Source organism: Lissotriton helveticus, chromosome 2_2, assembly GCF_964261635.1.
Source record: "Lissotriton helveticus chromosome 2_2, aLisHel1.1, whole genome shotgun sequence".
Classification (NCBI taxonomy): domain Eukaryota; kingdom Metazoa; phylum Chordata; class Amphibia; order Caudata; family Salamandridae; genus Lissotriton; species Lissotriton helveticus.
The window spans coordinates 135,419,930-135,437,260 of NC_136060.1; the positions used below are offsets into that span (position 1 = coordinate 135,419,930).

At 45.4% G+C, this 17,331-nt stretch overlaps 1 protein-coding gene across 11 annotated transcripts in view; it reads left to right on the forward strand.

The window, feature by feature from the left end:
* The window catches only part of FRYL (FRY like transcription coactivator), a 2,496,013-nt gene that overhangs the window by 724,433 nt on the left and 1,754,249 nt on the right, over positions 1–17,331 (forward strand). For 6 of the 11 annotated variants that reach the window (XR_013608325.1, XM_078678213.1, XM_078678215.1 and 3 more), the window contains 3 exons: positions 5,259–5,360; positions 6,655–6,699; positions 12,671–12,774. Coding sequence is in view for 10 of the 11 variants with exons in the window: in XM_078678213.1 (XP_078534339.1) it covers positions 5,259–5,360; positions 6,655–6,699; positions 12,671–12,774 (251 nt within the window). In the remaining variant the exon portion in view is untranslated. The remainder of the gene's footprint in view (positions 1–5,258; positions 5,361–6,654; positions 6,700–12,670; positions 12,775–17,331) is intronic. The other 5 variants (XM_078678216.1, XM_078678217.1, XM_078678211.1 and 2 more) reach the window with 1 other exon arrangement.

Genomic DNA, 17,331 nt, shown 5'->3' on the forward strand with positions numbered 1-17,331 from the left:
GCATGGGGAAGTGGGCCATTCAGAGGAACATTTTCCTCATGGCGGAACACCTCCCGGGCAAGGACAATCAAATGGCGGATCTGCTCAGCAGGTACAGCCATCAAATGCACGAGTGGGAGATACATCCATCAGTACTCCGCCCGTACTTCCAGCAGTGGGGTCATCCAGAGATAGACCTGTTTGCCACAAGGGAAAACGCAAAATGCCAAAGCTTTGCCGCCAGGTTCCCTCACCCACAATCGCAGGGCAATGCGATATGGATGAACTGGTCAGGCAGATTTGCGTACGCTTTTCCCCCAGCACCTCTAATACCGCTGGTGGCAAGAAAGCTAAAGCAACACTCGATGACACTCATCCTGGTTGCTCCAACGTGGGCACGCCAACCATGGTACACCACGTTTCTAGAACTCTCCGTGGTACCGCATCAAAGGCTGCACCTCACACCCAGACTTTTGACGCAGAACCATGGCGACATTCAGCATCCAGATCCGCACCAGCTCAATCTGGCGATCTGGCTCCTGAGGTCTTAGAATTTGGCTACCTTAACCTGCCTCCAGAATGCATGGACATCATCAGGGAGGCACGGAAGCCCACTACAAGAGCTTGCTATGCAGCAAAATGGAAGCGGTTTGTCATTTATTGTACAGCACATAACATAAACCCGCTAGATGCATCCATTCCTAACATCATCTGCTATTTGTTGCATCTTTACAAATGCAATCTAGCGTACGCTTCCATTAGGATACACTTATCCGCCATAGCGGCTTATCTTCAAAACCGGCAGCATCTCCCTGTTTTCAGGGTGCCTGCCATTAAGGCTTTTCTAGAAGGGCTGAAGCGGGTCATTCCTCCCAGGACCCCACCCGCTCCAGTGTGGAATCTCAACGTGGTCCTCACTAGGTTGATGGGCCCGCCTTTTGAGCCTCTACATTCGTGTGAGGTTCAGTTGTTGACATGGAAAGTGGCTTTCCTCATTGCTATCGCGTCTCTCAGACGTGTTAGTGAGCTACAAGCGCTCACAATTCAAGAGCCATTTATTCAAGTCCATTCAAACAGGGTAGTGCTCCGCACTAACCCCAAGTTCCTTCCAAAGGTGGTGTCACAGTTTAATGTCAATCAGACGATTGAACTGCCCGCATTCTTTCCAAACCCAGAAACAGTAGCGGAAAGAATGCTCCACACGCTGGATGTTAAAAGGGCATTAATGTACTACATTGACAGAACACAACACTTTAGAAAGACACAGCAACTTTTCGTTGCCTTCTCAGCACCGCCCAAAGGCAACCCTATTTCCAAAGCTGGAATAGCCAGGTGGATCGTTAGATGTATTCAGATTTGTTATCAGAAGGCTAAACGCACTTTGGTCCCCCCCCAGGGCGCACTCCACACGCAAGTTGGGGGCCTCCATGGCATTCCTAGGTAACATTCCTTTGGAAGACATTTGTAGAGCAGCCACGTGGGCTACACCACATACATTTACCAAACATTACTGTGTAGATGTGCACTCCAAACAGCAGGCAGCTGTAGGACAGGCTGTTCTCAAAACTCTTTTTCAGACTTCTGCAGCTGGCACGGGCGGCTGCCGCTAATGAGGGGACTGCTATGTATTCTATGCAATAGATATGAATTTAGCAGCCCACATGCCTCGAACTGAATATGCTACTTACCAGTATGCATCTGTTCTTGGCATGTAGGGCTGCTAACATTCATATCGCCCACCCTCCTCCCCGGCGCCTGTAGCAGCTGCAGATTACTTCTTGCATTTCATCAGCATTGACATCATTTCTACTATCACACTCAATCTTTGCCACAATGGCTAAAAACAATCTGGGGATGGAGTCGATGCCCATGCGCACTGTAGTCCAGGGGAGGAGCCACCTATCTCGTGATACTTCGAAGACTCTTCCAGGACAACAATGTGCAATCATCCGGACCCAACACTAGGCGGCGATCTATGCAATAGATATGAATGTTAGCAGCCCTACATGCCAAGAACAGATGCATACTGGTAAGTAGCATATTCATTCAGTTGTTTTGTAATAAAATGTAATAATTTTGGCACTCATTGCAGAGTTCTCCCTTACTATAGTATCAAAGGACATTTTGGATTGCTTTTATTTCAAAGTAGACATATGGCTAAAGAGCAACTGCTTCAAGTGTCCTGTAGCAGAGGTGAATCACTCACTGCATCTCCTATTTAAGGGACGCGATTCCAGTGCACTAACTACAAAGACCAACAGGTGTGGTGGGTCAAAGATAGTCTGGTGGTGTGCCTAGACGGTAGCCAGCCCACCGTTTGTTCACCTATGTCTGCAATTGTGTTTTATGTGCTAAATATTTTGTAAAATGTGTACCAATGTGGTGTGGACTTGGCTATAATATACCATATTATCTAGCCAGGCATAATCTCTATGGCCTCTGATGAGGCGGGTGAATCTAAATGTGCGATATACTATTGAGGAATTGTCCAATAGAATTGCAGATATAAGCACTGCCACCCTTCAGTCTCTGCACCCCTCTGTTCTCTTTTCAGACATTGACTACTGATGCAATATCTCCCCCAAGCCCTCCAAGTCCCTGCAAGCGGTGGAGTCACTATGCAATAAAATTTATCCTGGGCATGACCTCGCCAGCACTTTTGTAGCCCACTGCAGCACCAGTTCACAGTGACTAGTCAGAGTGATGCAGTATAGAATGAAGTAGCGTAGACCCTTTTTCACAATACATCACAAGTACTGTTTTTGCCACTGTTTTCATATCAGTAGTGTGACCTGGTCAGTCCCCTAGACCAAATCTGAAGCTTACATAGTTTAAGCCCTTCAGCTGGTCAGCTGGCCTGCGTCTCCTTTGCATCTGGTTTTTAAACTTTCCCTTTGGAGGAGCGCCCTCATGACCCACTCCATTCCAGCATTGTATTGAGCCTCCAACAGCCAGCAAGATGAGAACAGGATGTTCCTTCCCACCAGTGTGGCGGTGTGAGTGGGGCTGAGGTCCGAGTCACAACTCATGTTGAGGACCACACTTTGGCCTCTTCCAGTAGTAAGGTTGGAGAGGGTTTAGGTATGACTGTCTGCTAGCATCAGTACCAAAATAAAGTAGTCAAGTGATAAAGCTAGCGGTCTCCTCCAGATGGTCTCAGTGCCTCTCTCCTGCCTGGAGTACCCACCATCCAGTCTGTGTGTTCTAGAAAATAGCCATGAAAACTCCTCGGTTGACCAGAGGAGTTCACAGGGCAGCCACCCCCCACCCTGGGCTTAATTCTGGCCCCTGTCTGTTAATTTCCCATGGCAAGTACAGATATCTAATCAAAGAATAGGAAAGCAAAGTATTCCACGTGTCTCTTCTAAATTTACCCAGAAAAAAGCTTTTTTGAACGCAAAAATGAAACTTATCAGATTGAGGTCTATAAATGATTCTCTTCCTCGTTCAGCCCAACAAAGAGCACACAAAACTGAAGCATTATTTTAGAATGATTTACTTGAGCTCATGTAATGCAAAACCTGTGTTATTATTGCAACGTATATTAAAAGTGTTAATCATAAAGAAATGCAGACTATAAATTATGTAAACAGGCTACATTATATTCCCTTGTTAATGAATCAGAGCTAATAATGGTGAGCACTGAAAGGTCTGCCACCATGAGAGGTGCAGTGCATTTGTTGTAGAGCTTAATACTGAAGGAAGATAGCCATCAGCAGTCTGCAAGGCCAATTTGTTTCAGCGAAGCCAGTGTGTTTTCAGTCAGCAGTCTTGGTAGAAAAGTAAGTTCCCTAGAAGGAAGAAGAGTTGACACCTTTTTAAAAAAAAAAAGTGTTTTACATTGACTCTTGAAATTTTAGTGAGAATTTGTCCCCATCATTAGTGCTCCAATGAAGGAGTAAAACCTGTTACCATTATTTCGGCAAGTAAACTCCCTGGGCTGACCACCTGTTATACGAATATATAAATATGGAAACTAACGGCACACTATCAAACTCATAATACATGTACCCTTACAATAATAATCATAACTACATAAAAATAGTCATTAGTGACAAACAACATATGAGGCCATTAGGCCTTAAAGGAATGATGACTAGGTGTACAATATTGAAGGCTGCAGTGCAATCAGTTCCACACACACACAACACGCTCTATTATCTGACTGTCGTACGCTGTTAGAACTCATTGTAGTAACTGTGGCCTTCCTGCAAATATTTCCATCTTTTTTACTGTAGTACTTTGTAACACACTTCTCTCGACTTGAACCAAAGACATCCACGTAGTGTGCTGTTCTAGTTTATCTTGTGTTCTGGTCACTTTCTGGTCAGCTCATTTAGTTTGACCATGGAGGGCCTGAAAAACGCCATCTATTCCTTGAAGGTTGAATCTCGTGTTCCGATAAAATTGTAACTCTTTCACTTTAATGAGATGGGCGTTAGATGTTGTGAGGAATGATCACTTTTGTCTTTTCTCATGTTATGTATGATGTGCATGTGAGTGTTGAACTTCAAATGAGCCTTCCCATTACATCAAAAGCAATGTGATTGATAGTGTGACATGCTTTAGCCGAGACCTTAACAGGTGAGTTTGTGTGCTATATAAAAGATTGATTAATGTTGCTTCATAACGATACAAGAACGGTCCAAGAAGTTCCGCTTACATTATTGTATAAGTTCTGGTTTCAGAACATGGTGGCATCTTAGTGGAATTTGGTCTTTAACTTCAGCGAGACCTTAGAAGTTGGTCATAGAATTCCTGATAAAATGTAAGCTTCAGAAATATTTTCTTTCTATAAGGATAGCCAATTGACCAATGGAGCAGGTGACCTGAAATTAATTGAGGAGGAATTTCAAATAAACACTGATCTTGAGTAGTTGGGTGCTCAGTATATATCTTAAAAACAAATAGATAAATTGATAATACTGGTTGTTCAACAAAACATGCCAGTTGATTGGGGATTGAATTCTGAAAGAATCTAAACTTCCAAAAAATGATCAGGTGAACTTGAAAGGAGATTCCCGTCATTCCTGAAAACTGTAGTGTGACCCAAGAAATAAGTAGTAGAGATGCCACTGTAATGAAACCCCTTACAGGCTTCTGTTTGGGTTTCCGATTGACCGCAGGATTATAATTTAAACATAAATGATTTAAGTGCTATTTATTTTTCTTCATTTGTCTGTTTACATGTAGATTGGTAGGGATTGCAGTTTAATCTATGGCCTGAAGTTATTTATGAGGAAAAATAACTAGTTACGCTTTCACTTCACCCTTTATAGGCGTTGTATCCACTCATCACCTGTCTCTTATGTGTCAGTCAAAAGCAGTTCTTTTTAAATAACTGGCACGTTTTCCTGCAGAACTGTTTGTCCCATTTAAAGGTAAGTGATTGCTATCTATAAACTCGTACTGTAAATTTAATGAAATTGTAATAGTATGAAGTTCGTAAAATGATTTTGTCATTACCTAAATCATACTGCTATAGAATATGCACCCAAGCTCATATTTAATATCATTATGGTACATCTGATAGCCTGTGTTTTTACCACATATTTAACATGGTTAATACTCATTCATAAGTATACTTACTAATTCATGAATTGTGATTGAAAAGTGACACAGATTTCAGACATCCTGACAGTGCAACATTTTCCTTCCAATTGAAAGAAGATCAATTACATTTTTGAAAAGTACCTCTATTTCTCTTTGGATTATCTGATTACTTATTCAAATAATATTTTTTTTAGCTCTGACTGGCTAAATTATATCCATGGGTTTATTTTTAGGGCAGCAGTCATTATATTGCTCTGCATAAACTACCAGTTTTCTCAACATATCTGTGCTGAATATCATGATGGTGCTCTTCCCAATCGGCTGCATATCTTCATAAAAATCCTTCATGCTTCTCTGTTGTATGCATGTTCTTGCATAATTTAAATCTAACTAACCACATTTGAGTGTACCTTGCATGCTTCCATTATCCATGTTTTGTTTGTTGTCATACCATTCATTTAATTTTCTAATTGTATTTGTCTTTGCCACATTTCACGATGTGTTTAGCACCCCACTTCTAAAGTAACAGGTTATTTAATAGTTTTAAGAGATCTGGCCTTCTGTTGCCCTCAGTTGTGGACAAATGATGGTTTAAGGTTGCTGTCTTTTTAATTAATGCTTTAATTGATAATGTCCTAGTAATATTAAGCAGCTGTCCCATTTCGTTGTAAATGTTATGGTATATTCTCAGATATTTTCAAGACTTTTTGACTTACATAGAATATGAAAACAAATATAGAAAACCACAATTGTCTGTATGAGATGTTGTACTTGTATAGAGTTTCTCTATACAATCTAATGGTGAACTATTATTTGTTGTAGTACATAATGCCAATAGGTATTATCCCCATGGTTCTTCAAGAAACCCCCTATTTTCATTCCTCCGTTTTGTAGCGAAAAATAAATTAAAGGTGGTGAGCAAGGGAAAAAATAAGTTGTTCATTTGTTCTTCCAAAGAAAAACATTTTGGTAATATGAATAAATTAGTTTGCGGATCCATACTTTCAGCTAGAGCATGTCATTTTCAGTTGTCTTTTGTTTTGTGCCTTTTTTCATCTAACATGCATGTGCCTCCCATTCTCATGTTTGTTATGTTTTGCTGTCTCATATTGCTTTATTTAGATGCCATCTAACAACAGTATCAGAAAGCAAATAGAAACCCTTCAGGTGAGTGCATGTGATGTAGTAGGGCAAGAGAGGTAAATAGCAGCTTTCCATGCCACTGCCATTTTCTGCTTGTGTTTATTGTTACTTTGTCTTTTTCTGCAAAACTAATTTGGGCATTGCGAAGAATCATGAAGGTGAAGCAGCAAAGAACATACTGAAGAAACTGTAACCGGGGCAAAGAAAAAATACTTTTGAACAAGTATTAAAATTGCAGCTTCTTTATGGTTGTTTGTGACCTACTTTACACAGTTAAACACATATTACTTTGCACTCGAAAAGCACAAGTAAACTGTTTGTAAAGGCCATTATAAACCATAATGTCAAAACAGAACAGTGTAAAAAAAATTGCTTCCCAAATGAAAGAGCAAAACGGTTGTATTTTTGATGGTAGAAAAACGTTGTCTTTATTTTTTTAATCCATAAACTTTTTCTTTAAAATACAGATGCACACTGGACAAGACTGCCAATGCGTTTCGTCCCTCTTAGGGGGACTTCAGGGCTAAAAACAATAAAAAAAAAAAACGATTTACAATACAATTGTAATAAAAACAATCAATGCAAATGAACCAGACCATTCATTATCATAGTGGAGATGTCAATACTTTCATATTCATTTTATGTCCTCTCTAATGCTTACTATATAAATCAACGGGACACTAATCTATGACTTACAATAGAAAACACTGATACAAATGTCACTTTTACAAAGGAGGAACAAGGCAAAAAGGGTTCTAGAAACATCTTTCGAGCAAAAAGAATCTTTTCACTCAGACATCAAATTGGAGATCAAAGACCTATACACCCACACATAACGCAAAGACGAATTTGTAGCGATGTCATATGTTGCTCAAAAAAATCAACACAATATTTATTAGTGCTAACATTCCATTTAAATCTTGTTATATAATGTCCCAAATATTAATCATACCTCAAAATTTCCATATGTTCTTTATTTTATAATTCATATGCAATATTCAGATCAGCAAAAAGTACAATAAATCTGTAAAACACTGTGCAAATAATCCCTTAGTTATTTGCACTGTTTATTTACAGATTTATTGTTCCTCCTTTGTAAAAGTGACATTTGTATCAATGTTTTCTATTGTAAGTCATAGATTAGTTTCCCATCGATTTATATAGCAAGCATTAGAAGATGACAAAAAAGGAATATGAAAGTACTGAAATCTCCACTATGATAATGAATGGTCTGGTTCATGAACATTGATTGTTTTTATTATGATTGTATTGTAAATAGTTTTTTTGTAATTGTTTTTAGCCCTGAAGAAGTCCCAAGATTGACTAAACGCATTAGCAGGCTTGTCCAGTGTGCATCTGTATTTTAAATAAAAAGTTTATGGCTTAAAACAATGAAGACAACGTTTTTCTACAAACAAAAATACGACAGTTTTGCTCTTTCATTTGAGATGTAATCTTTTTACACTCTGTTCTGTCTTCACATTATATTTTATAATTGCCTTTACAAATAGTTTACTAGTGCTTTTCGAGTGCAGTGTCATTTGTGTTTAATTGTCTGTGGTGTTATGTATACCACCTCTATGGGATGTATGTAGGTCACATCGCAGACCCAGTGCACCGATTTGTTGTTAGGACAATGAGGCCACAACACGTTGTAACGTCTGGTGCTGGATCTCTATGCTCTGACCTTCTTTTTGTGCCTATACTTTACACAGTAAATCGTTCAGTCCATTAAGAATGTTTGACTGTAAATGTTTGAGCCAACGTGTATAGCAGCACCAGGGAGCATACTTACAATCATTTGCTTAATGAAATTCAGTGCCTATGTTATCTAGCATTAATTGGCCGCAGATGTTCTACTTCAATTGTCAGTCAATCAATCAATCATAACACTTGTATAGCGCGCTACTCACCCGGGAGGGTCTCAAGGCGCTTGGGTGGGGGGTGTCCGCTACTGCTCGAACAGCCAGGTCTTGAGTTGTCTCCTGAAGGTGAGGTGGTCCTGGGTCAGCCGAAGGTGGATGGGGAGGGAGTTCCATGTCTTGGCCGCCAGGTAGGAGAAGGATCTTCCTCCGGCGGTGGCTCTTCGAATGCGTGGTGCGGCGAGGGCGAGGCTAGCGGATCGTAGTTGGCGGGTGGGCGTGTGGAAGGTCAGGCGGTCGTTGAGGTACTTGGGGCCCAGGTTGTGGAGAGACTTGTGAGCGTGGGTGAGGAGCCTGAACGTGATCCTCTTTTTGACGGGGAGCCAGTGCAGGTTCCTCAGGTGGCCGGAGATGTGGCTGCATCGAGGGATGTCCAGGATGAGTCAGGCGGAGGCGTTCTGGATGCGTTGTAGTCTTTTCTGTAGCTTGGCTGTGGTTCCGGCGTAGAGGGTGTTTCCGTAGTCCATCCGGCTAGTGACGAGGGCCTGGGTGACCGTCTTCCTGGTTTCGGTCGGGATCCATCGGAAGATCTTGCGGAGCATGCGGAGGGTGTGAAAGCATGAAGAGGAGACGGCGTTGACTTGTCTGGTCATCGAGAGGGAGGAGTCCAGGATGAAGCCTAGGTTGCGTGCGTGGTCTGTTGGCTTGAGGGCGGTGCCCAGGGCTGGGGGCCACCAGGAGTTGTCCCAGTCGGTGGGTGATGGCCCAAGGATGAGGACTTCCGTCTTGTCTGAGTTCAGTTTCAAGCGGCTGTTCTTCATCCATTCGGCGACGTCTTTCATCCCTACGTGGAGGCTGGTTCTGGCGGTGTCGGGGTCTCTGGTGAGGGAGAGGATCAGCTGGGTGTCGTCGGCGTAGGAGATGATGTTGAGGTTGTGTTGGGGAGCGATGGCTGCGAGAGGTCTCATGTAGACGTTGAAGAGGGTGGGGCTGAGTGATGATCCTTGCGGGACGACGCAGATGACTTTGGTGGCCTCGGAACGAAACGGGGGGAGGCGGACTCTCTGTGTTCTTCCAGCGAGGAACGAGCTGATCCACTTCAACGCCTTCTCTTGGATGCCGGTGTTGCTGAGGCGTTGGACTAGGGTGCGGTGGCAGACCGTGTCGAACGCGGCGGAGAGGTCCAGGAGGATGAGTGCCGCTGTTTCCCCATTGTCGAGCAGGGCTCGGATGTCGTCGGTGGCTGCGATGAGGGCGGTCTCGGTGCTGTGGTTGGCTCTGAAACCGGACTGCGAGGGGTCGAGGGATCCATTCGTCTCGAGGAAGGCGGCAAGCTGTCTGTTGGCGATCTTCTCGATGACTTTGGCAGGAAAAGGGAGGAGCGAGATGGGGCGGAAGTTCTTGAGGTCGGTGGGGTCCGCTGTTGGTTTTTTCAGTAGGGTGCTGAGCTCGGCATGCTTCCAGCTCTCCGGGAAGGTGGCGGTGTTGAAGGAGGTGTTAATGATGTCTCGGAGTTGGGGTGCGATGGTGGAGTCGGCCTTGTTGAAGACGTGGTGGGGGCAGGGGTCTCGGAGATCCGGAGTGGATGGTGTTCATCGTGCGGGCTGTGTCTTCGGTGGTCACTGCGGTCCAGGTGCAGAGGGTGGCGGTGGGGTGCGTTGGTTCGACGGTTGGGTGCGAGGAAGTTGTGCTGAAGCTGTTGTGGATGTCGGCAATCTTGCGGTGGAAGAACGAGGCGAGGGCGTCGCAGAGATCTTGTGAAGGGGTGATGTCGTTGTTGCCGGTGCTGGGGTTGGAGAACTCCTTGACGATGCTGAAGAGTTCCTTGCTGTCGTGGGCGTTGTTGTCCTGTCGATCCTTCAGAGATTTCTTCTTGGTGGTGCGGATGAGCTGGTGGTGCTTGCGGGTCGAGTGTTTGAGGGCGGTCATGTTGTCAGTGGTCCGGTCGAGGAGCCAGGCTTTCTCGAGGGTGCGGCAGGTCTTCTTGGAGTCCTTGAGTTCATCGGTGAACCAGGGGGCCTTCTTGCTTCTGGGTTTGCTGGGAGGGTTCTTCAGTGGTGCGAGGTCGTCGGCGCATGAGGTCAGCCACTGCGTGAGGTTGCGGGCTGCTTCGTTGGGGTCCAGTGTGCTGGTGGGTGGGTTCTGGCTGAGGGAGGCGGTGAGCTGGTCGGCGGTGATCTTGCTCCAACTTCTGTGAGGAAGCTGTTGCGGGTGGTGGTGGGTAGTGGTTTTTCTGAAGCTGAAGTGGACGCAGCTGTGGTCGGTCCAGTGGAGTCCGGTGGCGTGGCTGAAGGTGATGTACTTGCTGGAAGAGAAGACGGGATCAAGCGTGTGGCCGGCGTAGTGGGTGGGGGTGTTGACCAGTTGCTTGAGTCCGAGGTTGGCGAGGTTGTCCAGCAGGGTGACGGTGTTGTTGTCGTTGTTGTTCTCCAGGTGGAAGTTGAGGTCCCCTAGGAGGATGTATTCGGCGGAGGGGAGGGCGTGTGGGCTGATGAAGTCCGTGATGTCTTTGCTGAATTGTGCGCGTGGTCCCGGGGGTCTGTAGATGAGGGTGCCTCTGAGGGTCGTCTTTGGGTCGGTGTGGATCTGGAAGTGGAGGTGTTCGGCGGCGGTGTAGGTGTTGTCGGCGTCGGTCGTGATGCGGATGGTGTTCTTGTGGACGATGGCGATGCCTTCTCCGGTCTGGTTGATTCGGTCCTTCCTGATGATCTTGTATCCATCCGGGATGGCGATGGCGATGTCGGGGGCTGAGGAGGCGTTCATCCATGTTTCAGTGAGGAAGGTGACGTCTGGAGATGTTGTGTCGAGCAGGTTCCAGAGTTCGACGGCGTGTCTGTGGACGGAGCGGGTGTTGAGCAGGATGCACGTGAGGTTGTTGCTGGAGCTTGGCTTTGCGGGCGCGGTGCATGGTCCGAGGCAGGTGAACTTGCAGGTTGTGCAGGTGAAGGGTCCGTGGAAGCGGCTCGGGGCGGCCCGGCAGCAGGCGGGGTTCCGCCCGGCATTGAGTGCGTTGAGGGTGGCGGCGGCGTAGGTCTGTCGGGGTGTCTTGCGTCGGTGGGGGCCAGGGGTCCTGGCGCTGGGCGCGGTCCAGGCGTGGACGGGCGCAGACGGGCTTGCCTTTGGCGCTCCTTCGGCGCACAATCGGCGCGCCCGCTGCGCGTACGCGCCGTCGCCATTGATGGCGAAGTGGGAGGGAGGGAGGAGCAGCTGGGAGGCGGGAGCGGGGAGGGCACAGAACAAAAAGGGGGCGTGGCCGCTAGGACGGCGGCGGGGAGCGGGGCGGGCACAGGGGGACAGAGGCAACAACAATGAGCCGATAACAGAAATGAAAATAGCAGTTACAGAACGAAAAAATGAAGGTTAAATACAGTTATCAGCAGGCAGAGCACACGCACGCAAAATGCGGCGGAAAGGCAGAGAGGCAGTCACAGCGGGGCTGCGGGCAGCAGCGAGGCAAGGGGGCACACACACAGCTGGTGGCCGTGCGGCGCGGGGGTGTCCTGCGAGCAGGTCACACTCACCTGCGCCGCGCGGTCGCCATTTATGGCCAAGTGGGAGGGAGGGAGGAGCAGCTGGGAGGCGGGAGCGGGGAGGGCACAGAACAAAAAGGGGGCGTGGCCGCTAGGACGGCGGCCGGAAGCGGGGCGGGCACGGGGACAGCGGCAACAACAATGAGCCGATAACAGAAATGAAAATAGCAGTTACAGAACGAAAAAATGAAGGTTAAATACAGTTATCAGCAGGCAGAGCACACGCACGCAAAATGCGGCGGAAAGGCAGAGAGGCAGTCACAGCGGGGCTGCGGGCAGCAGCGAGGCAAGGGGGCACACACACAGCTGGTGGCCGTGCGGCGCGGGGGTGTCCTGCGAGCAGGTAGTAATATCTATGCTGCAGGTTAATAAAGTAATCGTTACTTTCTGGAACTTTATAGCACAAAATGTCTGCCAAACTTTGATTAAAACTTGTTTTTACCAGAAGCCTAGTTTTAACTTTACTATGCATGTATTGCTTTGTGATTTGCAGATTATTGGCTACTGACTAAAACAACACGATATACAAAATATGAATTTAGGTCAAACTGGCTCATCATTTCCTAAGTAAATTTACCAAAGTTTTGTTTTACTTTATTTCAGAATAAAGACCCCAAAATGTCCCGAGTTGCACTGGAATCGTTGTATAGATTGTTATGGGTTTATGTAATTAGAATAAAATGTGAAAGCAACACTGTAACACAAAGGTATGTTTTCTACCTATGCAATTAAAATGATATGTACATTGGAATATGCTTCATAATTATTTTTTCGCAAATCTGTCTGTATTAAAACATCATGAAATCAGTTTGTACTTTTTTTTAGCATCTTAAACATAGATACAGTACAAAAAGTCACTGTACACAATTACCCCAGCAGTTATATAAGAGCATTGCTGCATTTTGCACAGGGTAGAAAATGCTGACAGAACAAATAACACATTGATCTCTTGAGCTCTACCTTATTTTTAGAATTAACAAAATGGAAAGCATCAGCCTGACTAAGCCAGGCTGATAATTTTGGTGAATTTCCAAATGAGGAAGCCCCTTGTCTTTGAAACAACGCTCAGTCCAAAGGAAGGAGGACCAGATGGGTATATGGGGGAGGACAATAGAAAGCCTGGATAGTAGGGCATCCTGCACCCTAAACAAGACAAAGACAGCTTAAATTAGAACAGCAGGAAGAAGGTGGGGTCATAAGTTTGAGCTGATCCTGAAAAACAATGTTTTGCGGGAAGTCTTTTCAACATGGACACTCACCAGAGTGGATTTGATAATGTGGGAGTCCAGTCTATCTGGAAAATGTTGAGGAAATTAGTTTCAGAGAACCTTCTGGAGAAGAGGTTCCCTTAAGCATGCTTTTTTGCCGATTCACATACTGTACTGTCTTGTAGTACACTTTTACCATAGTATGGACAAGTTTGCATTGCTTGTATAAGACTTGTACAATTGCTTAGATCATTTTCCATGTGTGTTGTACGAGTAGCTGGGATGTGCAGTTTAGCAAACAATTTGTCCGAAGTGGTGATGGAGACCGATATTTCAAAGCGAAAAAGGTGCTTTTATAGCAGGAATAACCTGTGTTGTATTAATGCATTGAAAATCAGCACAAACTACAGATTAATGTGCTGGGGAATGTTTTACACCCAAGAACAGCAAAAAAATTAAAGTAGCAGCGTTCATTCCATCATTTAAAAATAAAAACGTAAGTAAAAAACTTAAGTAAAAGATATGGGTAGGATTTGTAAGTGGGTCTGAGGCTGATCAAATGTTGACAATGCCTAGGAGAGCTTCCTTCTTTGACCCTAGTACTCCCCTGACTAACTGAAGCATTAGAACTAATAAAGTACTGTTAGATCATCATTGTTCTGCTGTAAAGATTGAGTCTGTTATGAAGAAGATTCTTAGGCAGCCTGACCACATTCATTGTCCTCGGTTTCTCATCGGGGAACTGCACATTGAAAACCTACAACTCTAAATGATTTCAAAACACAATCCAAATCAGTGTCTTAAGCATAGTTGTCTAAAGTAGATTCAACATAAAGGCATCTCTTCACAACAGACTGTCATTTAGCAAATGCTTTTCCTCCCCCAAAAAAAGAACTCTTTGACACATGATGTTAAAATGACGATTTATCCAATTGGTATCTTAAGACTCAGTGTTTCATTTATTTCTATAAACCACATCAGAGACCAGTTTCTCCGGCTCCAGAAAAACCAAAGCAGCAAATGCCACAACTCCAGGACCCTTCCATGTCTAGAATCGTTTACGTATTCCACTACTTCATATTAATCAGAAATACAACATCATGGAATCCCTTGGTGTTTTTGCACTGAAAGACCTACACCGGTTCAAAAGGAATTCCGTGCTCTATGGTGCATGCACAACAGAGGCAGGTCATTAGAATTCCAGTAGGTTCCCCGTTCCAACTTCGCCACGATCTAAAGCACCTTTAAATGACGGTGCAACTGTGTTTCATATAGCTTATCCTGGTTGACTGAGAAACTTATTGTTCTGATTACAGTATCTCAAGTAAAGTAGTTAGTTCCTCAGTTTATTGAACCTTATGAGCATTCGTCATTTTTGTTTATTTTAAAAGTTTTATATAACGCTGGCTAGACCCGGAGGTATCAGAGTGCTTTACATGAGGATCAGCCAATTATAGGTTACATAATTACATAGAAAGTATAGACATAGGAGAAAAACATCAGCTAACACAATAATGTGAGTTATTAGCGCTTAAACACACGTCTTATAGGGAGTGAAAGGTAGAGGGGTAAGGAGTGCAGGTAAGAAACACAACGTGGAGGCGAGGAAAACAGCGTTCGACATCCGGCTGGGTTGTTGACAGCTGAGGGGTGAACCTCAGACAAACTCCTCTGTAGCTGCATAAGACAGCTCCACCGGGCATCGGCCAAGGTTGCTCAGGCACCGCTGTAGGTACAGATAGATTATGGTTTCCGTCCAGGGGGCATTGTTGTTGTAGTAGTCCCCACAATAGCACCAATCACGGCGTTCATGGGAAGCGCGCTGCGCCTCATCCTCCAGCTCACCCCAGGTCATGAATGGTGAGAGGAGATGTGGAAGAGACCATTCCAAAATCCGCAGATCTTACCCTATTCCCAGCAGCAGTTGTGAGTGTTGGGTATTTAGGTAGGATCCCAGTGGTAGGGGCACCCAGGGCGCGAAAGGGGGTGGGGGGTGGGGGGGATAGTTGGCGGCGGCATAGTGGGCAAAAAAAAGTTCCCTGGTGGTGGATGGTATGTGGTAATCTTGCTCAGGGGGAGTTCACAGCACGATGGCGCCTGCCTCCATTATAGGGCCAGGCATGGGCCCACCAGATCGTCATTGCCCAGATCTTTACAACAGTCTTTTCCAGCTATTTCTTACTTAAGGAGCCGCCTTGGCCCAGGATGCTGCCCGAAATAAAATTAGGATGAAGCGAATATTGGCTTACCAGCATTATAATCAATTTTCAGGTGCTCTTGTCTGCAGCGGGCGCCATGTTAGAATCTGGTATGCCGCTCTGGTGCAGTTCCCTACTGCGGGGCGTCGCCTCCGGGGATCGATCAGAGGGAAAAGTGCCCCTATTCTCTTAGCTGAGGTCTCCCCGTCTGTGCCTCTTCTCGTCCCAGATTGTGGGGCTCGCCCTCGCCGGGTGCATTGTGCTGGTTTCTCATCTCTTCCCGAATGCCTCCTGCTCTCGCCTTGTTTTACCTCCGTAATGAGTTAGGAAGCCGCCTCCCACCGAATGTGAAATTTCCAGATGCCCCCGAGAGTGTGGGAGTGTGGTGCAAGGTTTCTTGCTTCTCATTAGTGCCCGGTATATTCTGTGAGAATGCAGAAGGGGTATTCTTTGGGGTGGGTCCCCGGTCTCCGATCACCCTCGTCTGCCCTCAGGGTTGCAAACTGCTTGTCATACCCCATTTACTACCTAATCTGCATTGCCACAAATACCAAAGAAATAGAGTGCCTAACCAAGATCTGTTCTTTCTGCTCCCAAGTCCTGAGAGCAGAAATAACTCTATAATTGCCACAACAGCTAGCAGAAAGCCAAATTGAAATGTTTGATTTTTCCATGTTATCAGATAGCGGAAGAAAATGTTATATGGACAGGGGCGCAAGGTTTGCAACCTCTTTGAAGGTGGATTTAATTTCTCGAGGATTTTTCAATAGGCAATATGGAATGTGCATCATTTCACACCTTCAATATTAGCCCAGGAGTAATGCAGTTAACAAATGAGCATTACTACCTTATATATTTGTAAACTCAAAGCTTTTATTAATAGGGGATGTTAGTGAGTGGACTTTCGTCATGGCGAGGGCTTACTAACTATGCTTTGAACTGGAGCTATTTGTTGTATGTATCCAACCAGTTAGATTAGAAACTAGGACCTACTTACACTCCTGCATTATGAATAACAGATGGCTCATGTTCTTTGTTTTGTGCACTGTACATCTTGCCTTATGAAATAAAAACAATTGCTTGGTAAAAGAGTATGGGATATTAGTAAATTCTCAATAATTGTCTAATCTGAAACATTTCTGATCTTTTTTCTCTAATATATTTAATTTTCAACTGAACTTGTATTTGTTCACAAATATTTTACTCGAAGGAAACCTCGATGATTGCATTCGCATAATGTGAAACATCAGATAGCAAAATGCCATATATCACATCTTTGCTTACAACCGCTACAATACATAAAGCTAACCAAACTGGGGGGCGCTAGGTGGCGCACAGGCAAAGTGGCCGCACTGTAGTGAGGCTCCTGGTGCTCGGATAAGATATCCTCACGTTTATCCTGCCCAGATGGTCGTACAGAAAAGTTGTGGGGAGACTGAATCGACCTACACCAGACCTCCCCGGAGAACTTTTTCCTGAAAACTGGGAGGCCGGCTGTCACGGCAGACTCGTCCAAATTTGGTGGCCCAGCACACAGCGACACATCGTTGGAACGGAGAGCGGCGTGAGACATTACGCGACTCCCGTGGCATACACGTGGCAACAAGGGTGGGCTATGGAATTCCCAGAGCGTCAGCGCTAGCAGGAATGGTTTGGTGAGAGCTGGCTGAGCACTCCCCCCTGCAAAGATCGAGGTAGCTGCAGTAAAGGACAATCTAGGCAGCCTGGAATGGGGACACGTGAGACCCCCCACATGCCTAATTGCTCCGGATCTCAGTGAAGCGGTGACAGAGGAGGCTGCGCTGTGGGTTAGCCCCCCGTCTGACCTTTCAAGAACCGCATGAACATTTTTTTAGGG